Source organism: Montipora foliosa, chromosome 4 (genome assembly GCF_036669935.1).
Source record: "Montipora foliosa isolate CH-2021 chromosome 4, ASM3666993v2, whole genome shotgun sequence".
NCBI classification, from domain to species: Eukaryota; Metazoa; Cnidaria; class Anthozoa; order Scleractinia; family Acroporidae; genus Montipora; species Montipora foliosa.
Genome location: NC_090872.1, coordinates 5,715,170 through 5,727,669, shown reverse-complemented (window position 1 = coordinate 5,727,669; position 12,500 = coordinate 5,715,170). Strand labels below are relative to the sequence as shown.

At 45.2% G+C, this 12,500-nt stretch overlaps 1 protein-coding gene across 2 annotated transcripts in view; it reads right to left on the bottom strand.

Moving 5' to 3' along the window:
* The window catches only part of LOC137999624 (mucin-22-like), a 35,255-nt gene that overhangs the window by 4,230 nt on the left and 18,525 nt on the right, over window positions 1-12,500 (bottom strand). For both annotated transcript variants that reach the window (XM_068845445.1, XM_068845446.1), the window contains 2 exons: window positions 1,128-9,098; window positions 413-619 (listed from right to left, as the gene is read on the bottom strand). In XM_068845445.1, coding sequence (XP_068701546.1) covers window positions 413-619; window positions 1,128-9,098 — 8,178 coding nt within the window. The remainder of the gene's footprint in view (window positions 1-412; window positions 620-1,127; window positions 9,099-12,500) is intronic.

The following is a 12,500-nucleotide window of genomic DNA, read 5'->3' as shown; positions in this document are numbered from 1 at the left end:
AACTGTGGCTATAAACAAGACAAACCCTGTGAGGACACGCGAACAGTGGGATGGCTGGCTGCTTCTTTCATTACCAGATTCACTTCAGGGGCCGCGGAGTACGAGGGATGGGGTAGAGGTTTTGGTATGGATCACGGAAGTGTGAGGGGAGGGGGGAGAGGTTTTGGAGAAAACTGAACAGTAAGAAAATAGTAGGCAGGCGGGAGGGGGAGGAGGGGGGGTGGGAAGGGCTATAGTGCCCCTAGCCCTTCCCATTCCGCGGCCCCTGTACTTGTCATGAGTGACAATTGCATGAATCTTTGTGTTTTTGCTTAGTATCGTTCTTGATCAGTTGTGTTCGTCTTATTCACCGTGGCTGTCTTCTACTTACGACAGTCGACATTATTTAAAAGGCAAATGTTACAAGTACTACCTTTGCATTTTCCTTTATGATTGATGGCAACATTGATTTTCATGCTGCAAGCATGGCGATGTACTTCGCAAAGGCTTGGGTAGTCAGAAAGAAACACAGAACAGTGGGGGTCGAACTCTTCTTCCTCGCACTCAGTTGGACAATAGCACTCTGGTTTTTTGTCATCATCCATGACGCACATTTCTCCATTTGAGCAGTTGCACTTTGCTGTCAAAACAGGGATTTGTATTCACCTTTAAGAAATATTATAACTCATTCCCTTGCCATAAAATGTCTCTAGGGCTCATATAAATGCAAGAGAGTTATCGTTAGCGCGCCAGATTATCCGTATTCTGCCTGTAAAGTCGGGGTAAGCTCTCGCCTTGTGAGTCTCTAGAGTCGGCATGGCTCTTCAGCGACCTAACGATATCAGTTGACACTCACAGTCAGACCCATCCCAACGACTCTGTTATATCTGCTTCCAACCATTTGTTCTACTTCAAACCAATTTGAGTCTTCAATTGCGCGCTTCTCGATCTAACACTCTTATTGCGATCAACTAAAGAAACGTTCTGATATTTTGTTACTTTACTATTTTGCATGGCATTCTGTGACGAAAATATTACATTGCTGTGCTTTTAACAGCTTAATTGTCTCGTTGATTATAACGTTAGTGCGATTCAAGTCATATATTGGACCAGATAATGATAATATCAAAAATGGATACAATAGTTACCGTTGTCCTCAATTCTCCCAATCGTTGCTGCTCCATTACCGTTTTCAATACCATTTTCATTTTCGATACCATTACCATGGTCTGGATCATCTGTGACCTCTTGAGTAGGCGTAGGAGTCTCTTGGTCACCATTAGCAACGTCTGTTGTGGGAACGCCAAATGTGGACTTAGTGGTAGGAAGGTAATCAACCACATCTCCAGAATCAGTAGAAAATGTAACATCGGGAAAAGTTGTTGAAATCTTGGTTGTTTTCACCAATGTTTTTGCAGTTGTAGGAGAGACAGTTGTTGTTTTTTTGGACAAAGACTTTGTTGTAGAATGCTTCTCCTGTCCTGACGCATCAGATACTGATTCCGTGACAATAATAAATAACTCGGTTCTAGTCTTAGATGGCGACTCAGTTGTTGTTTCCTCAGCAGTTGGCAAAGTTGTGGCTTCTTTAGATAGTGACACAGTTGACGATTCAGTTGTGGCTTTCTCCGACGATGATTCGGTTGTGGTTGATGATTCGGTTGTGGCTTTCTCAGATGGCGATTCGGTTGTGACTTCCTTGGATGGTGATTCAGATGGCGCTTCCTCAGATGATGATTCCGTTGTGGTTTTCTCAGATGGTGATTCAGTTCTGACTTTCTCAGATGGCGATTCGGTTGTGACTTCCTCGGAAGGTGATTCGGTTGTGACTTCCTCAGATGGTGATTCCGTTGTGACTTCCTCAGATGGTAATTCCGTTTTGACTTCCGCGGATGGTGATTCAGTTGTGACTTTCTCAGGTGGTACTTCGGATGTGGCTTCCTCGGATGGAGATTCGGTTGTGACTTCATCAGATGGTGATTCGGCTGTGCTTTTCTCAGATGGTGACACAGTCGTGGCTTCCTCAAATGGTGATTTAGTTGTGGTTACCTTAGATTGTGATTCGGTTGTGGCTTTCTCAGATGGTGATTCGGTTGTGACTTCCTTAGGTGGTGGTTCGGCTGTGACTTCCTCAGGTAGTGATTTCGTTGTGACTTCCTCGGGTGGTGATTCCGTTGTGGCTTCCTCCGATGGTGATTCCGTTGTGGCTCCTTCAGATGGTGATTCGGCTGTGACTTCCTCAGATGGAGATTCAGTTGTGCTTTTCTCAGATGGCGATTTAGTTGTGATTACCTTAGATTGTGATTCGGTTGTGGCTTTCCCAGACGGTGATTCGGTTGTGACTTCCCCGGGTGGTGATTCGGCTGTGACCTCCTCAGGTGGTGATTCCGTTGTGGCTTCCTCGGATGGTGATTCCGTGCTGTCTCCCCCGGACGGTGATTTCGTTGTGGCTTCTTCAGATGGTGATTCCGTTGTGGCTTCTTCAGATGGTGATTCGGTTGTGAGTTCCTCAGATGGTGATTCGGTTGTGCTTTTCTCAAATGGTGACACAGTTGTGGATTCCTCAGATGGCGATTTAGTTGTGGTTACCTTAGATTGTGATACGGTTGTGGCTTTCTCAGACGGTGATTCCGTTGTGGCTTCCTCAGATGGTGATTCGGTTGTGACTTCCCCAGGTGGTGATCCGGTCGTGACTTCCTCAGGTGGTGATCCGGTCGTGACTTCCTCAGGTGGTGATCCGGTCGTGATTTCCTCAGATGGTGATTCGGTTGTGACTTCCTCAGACGGTGATTCCGTCGTGGCTTCCTCAGATGGTGATCCGGTCGTGACTTCCCCAGGTGGTGATCCGGTCGTGGCTTCCTCAGATGGTGATCCGGTCGTGGCTTCCTCAGGTGGTGATCCGGTCGTGACTTCCTCAGGTGATGATCCGGTCGTGACTTTCTCAGATGGTGATCCGGTCGTGACTTTCTCAGATGGTGATCCGGTCGTGACTTCCTCAGATGGTGATTCGGTTGTGACTTCCTCAGACGGTGATTCCGTCGTGGCTTCCTCAGATGGTGATCCGGTCGTGACTTCCCCAGGTGGTGATCCGGTCGTGACTTCCTCAGGTGGTGATCCGGTCGTGACTTCCTCAGATGGTGATCCGGTCGTGACTTCCTCAGATGGTGATTCGGTTGTGACTTCCTCAGATGGTGATTCCGTCGTGGCTTCCTCAGATGGTGATCCGGTTGTGACTTCCCCAGGTGGTGATCCGGTCGTGACTTCCTCACGTGGTGATTTCGTTGTGGCTTCCTCGGATGGTGATTCGGTTGTGTCTCCCCCGGACGGTGATTTCGTTGTGGCTTCTTCAGATGGCCGGAATGATTCCGTTGTGGCTTTTTCAGATGGTGATTGGGTTGTGACTTCCTCAGATGGAGATTCGGTTGTGCTTTTCTCAGATGGTGACACAGTTGTGGATTCCTCAGATGGCGATTTAGTTGTGGTTACCTTAGATTGTGATTCGGTTGTGGCTTTCTCAGATGGTGATTCCTTTGTGGCTTCTTCAGATGGTGATTCGGTTGTGACATCCTCAGATGGTGATACGGTTGTGACTTCCTCAGGTGGTGATTCCGTTGTGGCTTCCTCGGATGGTGATTCCGTTGTAACTTCCTCAGATGGTGATTCAGTTGTGGCCTCCTCAGATGGCGATTCGGTTGTGACTTGCTCAGATGATGATTCGGTTGTGGCTTCCTCAGATGGTGATACGGCTGTGCTTTTTTCAGATGGAAATTCGGTTGTGACTTCCTCAGATTGCGATTCAGTTGTAGTTACCTTAGATGTTGACTCAGCTGTGGCTTTCTTAGATGGTGACACAGTTGTGGCTTCATCAGATGGCGACTCAGTTGTGACTTTCTCGAACGAATACCCAGTTGTGGCTTCTTTAGGAGAAGACTCAGTTGTCGCTTTCTCAGTTCGTGATTTGGTTGTGGATTCCTCAGCTGGTGATATATTTGTGATGACGTCTTTAGGTGACTCTGTTGTGGCTTCCTCAGGTGGTTGCTCAGTTTTGACTGTTTCAGAAGGTAACTCAGTTTTCAATTCTTTAGGAAGTGATTGAGTTGTACCTCTCTTAGAGGGTGAGTGTGTTGTAGCTTCCTTAGATGGTGACTCAGTTTTCACTTTCATAGTAGCTGATTCTGTAGTAATTTGCTTAAAGGTTATCTCAGTTGTGGATTCTTCAGAAGGTGATTCGGTTCTGGCGTTCTTAGTTAGTGACTCAGTTGTTCTCACAGAATGTGGCTCAGTTGAAGCTACTCTACTTTTAGGTTCCGTAGGAGACGACTTAATTGTGGATTCTGTAGAATGCAATGTAGTTTTGGTTTTACCTCTGGGCGGCTGCGTTTTTACAGCAGCTGAGGTACTCATGTCTGATGGCGATTCAGTCTTAGGTTTGCTCTTGACTTTATCCGAAGGTAATTCGGTTGAAAGTCTTTCGGGTAAGGATGTTCCTGTGGCTACGGGAGAAGACTTCTCAATTGTGGAAGGTATTTCAGATGACATCTTTGCTGACGTAATTGATGTGGACTTAGAAGTAACTTGCTTCGTGTAAGGAACTGTTTGAATAAACACTGAAGTAGCTGCTGCTGTTGTATCTTTTTTTTGAGCTGCTACCTCTGATGAACCTTCTGTGACAACCCTCACTGTTCTCAGTGGCGTTTCCGTAGTTCCCTCTCGCGAAGGCGAGTGCGATGAAGTTGAGGATGTTGGCAAAAGTGCTGTTGATCCTTTAGAGGACTGAGTACCATTCTCGTTCGAAAACGATGTGCTTGTGGGTACTGATACGGTCGTGAACTTTCCTGACGGCGTTTCACTCATTGCCTTCAAAGGGGGCTGAGCTGTGGTTTCTTTTGATGTCTTCTCAGTTGTAGCTTTCACAGAAGATGACTCAGCCGTGATCGCTTCAGAAGGTGCCTCAGTTGTGACTTTCTGGATCGGGAATTCAGTTGTAGCTTCTTCAGAAGGTGCCTCAGTTGTGAATTCCTCAGATGATGACTCAGTGGTGACTTTCTCGGAAGGTAACGCAGTTGTGGCTTCTTCAGATGGCGCTTCGGTTGTGACTTCCTCAGGTGGTGATTCAGTCGTACCTTCCTCAGATGGTGATACAGTTCTGACTTTCTCGGTCGGGAACTCAGATGTGACTTTCTCAGACGGTAACCCAGTTGTGGCTTCTTTAGAAGATGGCTCACTTATGAATTTGTCGGAAGGTAACTCAGTTGTGGCTTCTTTAGAAGATGGCTCACTTATGAATTTGTCGGAGGGTAACTCAGTTGTGGCTTCTTCAGATGGCGATTCGGTAGTGGCTTCGTCAGGTGGTGATTCAGTTGTAGCTTCCTCAGGTGGTGATACAGTTGTGGCTTTCTCGGTCGGAAACTCAGTTGTGACTTTCTCGATGGGGGACTCAGTTGTATCTTCTTCAGATGATGACTCAGTTGTGACTTTCTCAGAAGGTAACTCAGTTGTGGCTTCTTGAGATGGGGATTCGGTAGTGGCTTCGTCAGGTGATGATTCAGTTGTAGCTTCCTCAGATGGTGATACAGTTGTGGCTTTCGCGCTCGGCAACTTAGTTGTGGCTTCTTCAGATGGCGCCTCGGTTGTGACTTCCTCAGGTGGTGATTCAGTCGTACCTTCCTCAGATGGTGATACAGTTCTGACTTTCTCGGTCGGGAACTCAGATGTGACTTTCTCAGATGGTAACCCAGTTGTGGCTTCTTCAGAAGATGGTTCACTTATGAATTTGTTGGAAGGTAACTCAGTTGTGGCTTCTTCAGATGGCGATTCGGTAGTGGCTTCGTCAGGTGGTGATTCAGTTGTAGCTTCCTCAGGTGGTGATACAGTTGTGGCTTTCTCGGTCGGAAACTCAGTTGTGACTTTCTCGATGGGGGACTCAGTTGTATCTTCTTCAGATGATGACTCAGTTGTGACTTTCTCAGAAGGTAACTCAGTTGCGGCTTCTTGAGATGGGGATTCGTTAGTGGCTTCGTCAGGTGATGATTCAGTTGTAGCTTCCTCAGATGGTGATACAGTTGTGGCTTTCGCGCTCGGCAACTCAGTTGTGACTTTCTCGGTGAGGGACTCAGTTGTGGCTTCTTCAGATGGCGCCTCGGTTGTGACTTCCTCAGGTGGTGATTCAGTCGTACCTTCCTCAGATGGTGATACAGTTCTGACTTTCTCGGTCGGGAACTCAGATGTGACTTTCTCAGATGGTAACCCAGTTGTGGCTTCTTCAGAAGATGGTTCACTTATGAATTTGTTGGAAGGTAACTCAGTTGTGGCTTCGTCAGATGGCGATTCGGTAGTGGCTTCGTCAGGTGGTGATTCAGTTGTAGCTTCCTCAGGTGGTGATACAGTTGTGGCTTTCTCGGTCGGAAACTCAGTTGTGACTTTCTCGATGGGGGACTCAGTTGTATCTTCTTCAGATGATGACTCAGTTGTGACTTTCTCAGAAGGTAACTCAGTTGCGGCTTCTTGAGATGGGGATTCGTTAGTGGCTTCGTCAGGTGATGATTCAGTTGTAGCTTCCTCAGATGGTGATACAGTTGTGGCTTTCGCGCTCGGCAACTCAGTTGTGACTTTCTCGGTGAGGGACTCAGTTGTGGCTTCTTCAGATGGCGCCTCGGTTGTGACTTCCTCAGGTGGTGATTCAGTCGTACCTTCCTCAGATGGTGATACAGTTCTGACTTTCTCGGTCGGGAACTCAGATGTGACTTTCTCAGATGGTAACCCAGTTGTGGCTTCTTCAGAAGATGGTTCACTTATGAATTTGTTGGAAGGTAACTCAGTTGTGGCTTCTTCAGATGGCGATTCGGTAGTGGCTTCGTCAGGTGGTGATTCAGTTGTAGCTTCCTCAGGTGGTGATACAGTTGTGGCTTTCTCGGTCGGAAACTCAGTTGTGACTTTCTCGGTGAGGGACTCAGTTGTGGCTTCTTCAGATGGCGCTTCGGTTGTGATTTCCTCAGGTGGCGATTCAGTCGTAATCTCCTCGGATGGTGATGCAGTTGTGACTTTCCCGGTCGGGAACTCAGTTGTGGCTTCTTCAGACGGCGCTTCGGTTGTAGCTTCCGCCGATGGTGATACAGTTGTTACTTTCTCGGTCGGGAACTCAGTGGTGACTTTCTCTCTCGGCAACGCAGTTGTGGCTTTTTCAGATAGTGCTTCGGCTGTAGCTTCCTCCGATGGTGATACAGTTGTGGCTTTCTCTGTCCGGAACTCAGTTGTGACTTTCTGAGACGGTAATACAGTTGTGGCTTCTTCAGAAGACGGCTCACTTATGACTTTCCCGGTCGGGAACTCAGTTGTGGCTTCTTCAGATGGCGCTTCGGTTGTAGTTTCCTCCGATGGTGATTCAGTTGTAGCTTCTTCAGATGGTGATACAGTTGTTACTTTCTCGGTCGGGAACTCAGTGGTGACTTTCTCTCTCGGCAACGCAGTTGTGGCTTTTTCAGAAAGTGCTTCGGCTGTAGCTTCCTCCGATGATGATACAGTTGTGGCTTTCTCGGTCCGGAACTCAGTTGTGACTTTCTGAGACGGTAATACAGTTGTGGCTTCTTCAGAAGACGGCTCACTTATGACTTTCCCGGTTGGGAACTCAGTTGTGGCTTCTTCAGATGGCGCTTCGGTTGTAGCTTCCTCAGATGGTGATTCAGTTGTAGCTTCCTCAGATGGTGATACAGTCGTTACTTTCTCGGTCGGGAACTCAGTGGTGATTTTATCTCTCGGCAACGCAGTTGTGGCTTCTTCAGATGGCGCTTCGGCTGTAGCTTCCTCCGATGGTGATACAGTTGTGACTTTCTCGGTCCGGAACTCAGTTATGACTTTCTCGGTCGGGAATTCAGTTGTGGCTTCTTCAGACGGTGCTTCGGTTTTAGCTTCCTCGGATGGTGATACAATTGAGACCTTTTTGGTCGGGATTTCAGTTATTACTTTCTCTATCGGCATCCCAGTTGTGGCTTCTTCAGATGAGGATTCGGTTGTGACTTCCTCAGGTGGTGATTCAGTTTTAGCTTCATCAGATGGTAATACAGTGCTCGGCAACTCAGTTGTGTCCTCTCCAGATGGCGCTTCGGTTGTAGCTTCCTCAGATGGTGATTCAGTTGTGACTTTCTCGCTCGGGAGCTCACTTATGACTTTCTCGATCGGCATCTCAGATGTGGCTTCCACAGAAGGTAACGCAGTTGTGACTCTCTCAGACGGTAAGTCAGTAGTGGCCTTTCCAGAGGGTGCCTCAATTTTTGACATTTTAGTTGGTGAATCAGTTTTCATTCCCTGTGATGTAGTCTCGGTTGTGGCTTTAACATGTGGTATCTCCGGCGTGGATTCCTCGAGAGGTGATTCAGTTGTAAATTCTTCAGGGGTTAGCTCAGTTGTGAGTTCCTCGGGAGGCGATTTACTTGTGGATTTTTCAAAAGGTGGTTCAGTGGTAGTTTTCTCAGATTGTGATTTAGTTGTGACTTCCTTAGAGAGTGGCTCCGTTATGGCTTTCTCAGTTTGTGATTCAGTTTTGACTGCCTCAGATGGTGACTCAGTAGTGGCTTTGTGGAGAAGTGGCTCAGTTGTGCTTTTCTTAGAGCTTGCTTTAGTGGTGGCTGTATCCAAAAGTGATGATTTGTCTGAAGGTAATTCATTTGGAATTGCTTTGGATGGGGATCTAGGTGTTGTTGCCTTTAAAAGAGGCCTTTCGCTTGTTGTTGGTTCTGTAGGTGACTCAGTTGTGTCACGTTGAGCGTAAGGAGTTGGACGTGAATTCACTGATTGATCTGATTGGGTGCTAGGTTTCGCAGGAGGTGATTCTGTTATTTTCTGAGGAGCAGATGCTTCCGCCGTTGTTTTGATAGTAGTTATTGTCCGAGAATTGGTATCCGGTGAGTACTCCTCTGCTGGTTCTTCAGTTTCTAATTCGTCCCCTTCGGATTCTTCCTCCGTTTTATCACCTTTTTGGGCCAGTATGGGTGGTGGTGTCTCACTGTCCACGGTTTTTCCAAGGGGCGTTGGGATGATTCTGTTGAGTGGTGATGAAGTCAACACCTCTATACCAATCTCACTCGAGCCATCTACAGGTGGTGCCCAGCCAATTATCATACCCTCTGTCGTAAATCAAACAAAAGACGTACGTTAGTTTCCAGACGTGTGCCTTACTGCACAAAATGTGTTGATTATCAATGTAGGACGTCGAAGAACCTGTTCGCAAAGATTAGATCTCAGACGCCTAGCCAAAGATTATAATAAGGAGTGGGGACTTCTAAGATCTACGACAGCGAAATCGACGAAAACGTCTCCTAAAAATGCAACTTTGCACATTAATCAGGGGCGGATCGAGGAAGGGGGGAAGAGAAGGTGAATAGGATGGCAACCCACCCCCCCCCCCCCCCCCAATTTTAGCTCCTTTTTTTTGTCTATTTACCTGCTTTTTATTGTATTTTTATTTCTGCTGGAATATATACTGTTTACCTGACGTGAACATTAATGCAAAACATAAAAAACAGTCAAAATGGCAGCCTAAACTATCTAGGGACAGTTGTTCAAACGACGGATAGCTCTATCCGCCGGACAAATCACTATCCAGTGGACAAGTCATAGCGAAACCAATTGTGCTATCCAATGGATAGTAATTTATCCGCTAGATAGCGCTATCCATCTTTTGAACAACTGGGGCCAGGACTTTTGTCAGAGTATATACTTCGATTTTTTCAATTCACCCCCTTAAAAATATTCCTAGATACGCGTCTGTTCGTACGTCTTATTCCAGAAGAGAGCCTTGTGCTAATGAGGTATAAAATGCAAACAAAGATTCCCTTGTTCCCTTTTTAGTCTGTTAAGTTTTGTAATGATCACTGAAAGTTATAAACGCCACTTAAGCAGCAGCGAGATGAAATCCTAAAAAATTCAGGCTTCCCATTGCCTCCGCGTTACCGGTACGGTAATATTCAACAATTAGACCCTTCGCCCGCAAGGGCTACGGGTCAACAGCTCATGAGGCGAAGCCGAATGGGCTATTGACCCGTGGCCCTTGAGGGCGAAGGGTCTAATTGTTTTAGTATCGCCCAACTAGTTAAATATTTTTTTTTGCTTTCTTCTATAGAAAAATTCATTGCCTAACTAGTGAATTCCACGGTAAATTTCGCGCTAAAAACAGATCTCTCATGAATCACGAAGCGATGAGTGTGATATCGGTTACTCGACTGAAATTTATTTTGGAATTCACCAGTTTGGCAATGAATTTTTCTTGAACCGCATGAGTTTAAAAAGAAAAGAAGCACACCCTCATCGAGCGAATGGAAAAGGAAAAAAAGCCATTTCAGAGTCAACTGTTAATATCCAGCGAATAGGAATCACGCTAAAATTAGAAACCATAAAAAATTTTGTCAGTTCAAGGTAAAAAAAAAAAGTTTCACTGATGTACTTTATTCCATCTTATCTCTGAAAACGAGATCATTCACATTTTGATGTATTTCATTGAAACACGCAAGGTTGGCTTTAACAAAAATCGGCAAAATACGGCAATGCAACCAAGAAAGGACGAACTTAAAACAAGATCCGCTCCAACACTAAATTACCTTGAAGTGCTTTAAACAAACTTCTGAAAACACAAGCTTGTGAAATATCCCCCTGATTTTACGAGAGCCCATTGCGATTACGTGTTTATAACAGAAGGGAGATGACGTCATGGCTATAAAACCAAAATTTCTCGCACAGAGGGGTTACCATATTTTCTTAGCCATGCTCCGCGCGCGCGCGCGCCCAAGCTCCGCTATCAAGCCAACTGGGAGATGATAGAGCGAGTTTCAATCGAGTGTCGTAAAACCGATGCAAAACAAAAGTAATTATTTTGGCCAATCAAAAAGGACGGAAACAATCCAGTAAACCAATCAAAACTCGAAGTAATTACAATTAGGCGACACAAAGCGCGGGAAAATGTGCACGCGCGAGCCACGATTGGTTTTAGTTTCACTTCTGATTGGTTGGAAAAGTGGCGCGAGAACTTTGAACCAATCGCTGAGTGAAGTAATGCAAAACCAAAGCAAATCGCTAATTACTTTCGACCCTCAATTGAAAACCGCTCTAAATCTGTCAGTTCATTCTGAACCGTGAACCCATAGAGTATGAATACATATGATTGAAGTATCACTTTTAAACTTTCGCCGTTATGTCAGTTGTGTTTTCTATAATAACATTGTTGGTTAGTTTGAATTTATCTGCTTGTAACGAACATTTAATCTATAAAGAATCATTGTATTGATAGTCATTTTATTTATATGGATCATCTTGAAAAACGTTCGCTGTTATACTCACTATGGCTGATGACGATGATGATGATGATGCTTGAAACATCGAAACATGTTCCAAGTTAAACTCAAAAGTGTGGTTGTAGTTTTAAAAATAATAGTAACACTTGTGCTATCAAGACCATTTGGAAGTACATAATATATAAAAGTCATATACGTGAACTGCAGAGAGAATGTAGTCAGCGAAATAAAAGCCTGACAAATTAAGTGACTAGTTCTCTATACCCTTCGAGTATCAGTTTTCGCCAGCTTTATCTTTATTTCTTTGTTTCTAGCTTTGTTTCTAGCTTTCTGATTCGTTCACTCAATCTCGGTTATCATCTCATGTACCGTATGACCTCACCTAATATGGAAACTCACTGCGTCAATTGTCCAAGCGTTTAGAATTCACTACTTGCACAAATCCCATAAAATCTGCATAGGCATTGTTTTCGACTTCTCTTGGGACATTTTCATGTCCCAGGAGAAATTGCAAACAATGGTTATGCAAACGTTTTGGGGGGTAATAGAGGTGTATTATGGGATTGTGCAAGTAGTGAATTTAATCAAAATTCAATAAAACAATTATTCCATTCGCGCTAGTTGCATATTAGACTGGTTATAGCCAATTCGGCGCTACGCGCATCATTGGCTATCCAACGCGCGCTCATGGAAAAATTATTAAACATCCGTAGTCCACGGTTTTAGACTTTCGAGGCGCACGTCTATCCGAAATTCACTTTTATACCCTAACCCAACCCCACCTCTTCCCCCCCCCCCCCCCTAAGGATGAGATTGGAGTTTTTTAGCCCGGCAAGTGAATATAACTTACTCTGAAATCCAAGTGCTTCTCCTACTCATTGGAATGTTAGTTTATCCAAGTATGCCCCTTCACAAAACGACACATTTACTGTTTCGTTATTAAAGGGGAACTGAATGCAAGGAAATAAGCATTTTTTATTTACACTTTAGACCATGCACAATAATGTTTTTAACTTTTTTGCTGGCATATCCGCCCCTTTTCCACCTAAAAAATTGTTTTTATTCCGATTTTGGGCCAGCATTGCGGCTCAGAATGGAGGAGTCAGCGGTCATTTTTGCAGCTTATGACGTATGATATGGGAAAGACATGCGAGAACGCTCCATATAGAAGCAGTGTTTAGACTGGTATTTGTCGTGAATATTGAGTCCGCGAAGAAACAGCAAACCAACGAAGCACTTGTG